General features: G+C 42.4%; 1 protein-coding gene across 1 annotated transcript in view; it reads left to right on the top strand.

The window, feature by feature from the left end:
- Positions 1-236: 236 nt before the first annotated feature.
- The window catches only part of LOC119582175 (trichohyalin-like), a gene marked incomplete in the record, with an annotated part of 11107 nt that continues 10588 nt past the window's right edge, over positions 237-755 (top strand). Inside the window, 1 exon segment of the mRNA XM_037930411.1 lies at positions 237-480. Within this exon segment, the coding sequence (XP_037786339.1) occupies positions 356-480 (125 nt within the window).

The following is a 755-nucleotide window of genomic DNA, read 5'->3' as shown; positions in this document are numbered from 1 at the left end:
CAGATGCATGTAGGGGGGGGGGGTTATGAGTCTATCGTGTATGCTTTTTTTTTCTTCTTTGAAAGGGAAATTGGGGGAAGGGGGTGGGGGAGCAGATTACCCACTCTACGTAAAAAGGCATGAGGGGAGGGGGGGGTGTATGCTTCAGTAATAGAGTTTTCTTACACCTTTGATACACAATTACTCATAAACGCAGACACTACCCACTAAAATAATACCCTTTTGCTTGATCACAGGGAATCAGGAATTCAACATCTCAACATACGAGACAAAAGCAGATTCATAGAACATGCTCCGTCAAGAATAACATCTTCTGAGATACAAAGAACATTTATTCTCGATCCTGACGACCAGAATGGCCGAAGAACAGACAGACTGGCTAGTGTGCGGGGCGAGGAGGTGCCGGGCGCAGAGGGTGAATGAAATCTTGGAAGCAAAAGAGGCTGACAGAAGAGCGGAGTTGCAACGTCGACGAGTCAGGTGAGGTCACGACAGGTCACGTATTGGAGACTGAGATAAAGAAGAGGAAGGTTTCAGGGGAAGTTTCGAAGGGAAGGAATAAAAGGGAGGGAGATGATGGAAGGAGATAAGAGGGGAGAGATAGTAATGATGACAATAGTAGCAAGAATGTTATGAGTAAGACATCTACTGTCATTATTTTCATTGCAGTTATACTGTTATACCTGTTATTATTGTTTTTTTCCATTATTGTTATCAAGATAATCTTGTTATCAAGATAATATTGTTATTTTCAA

The sequence above is a fragment of the Penaeus monodon genome, chromosome 15, assembly GCF_015228065.2.
Source record: "Penaeus monodon isolate SGIC_2016 chromosome 15, NSTDA_Pmon_1, whole genome shotgun sequence".
NCBI classification, from domain to species: domain Eukaryota; kingdom Metazoa; phylum Arthropoda; class Malacostraca; order Decapoda; family Penaeidae; genus Penaeus; species Penaeus monodon.
Note: the sequence above shows the minus strand (reverse complement) of the source record. Positions and strands in the feature narration are given on the sequence as shown.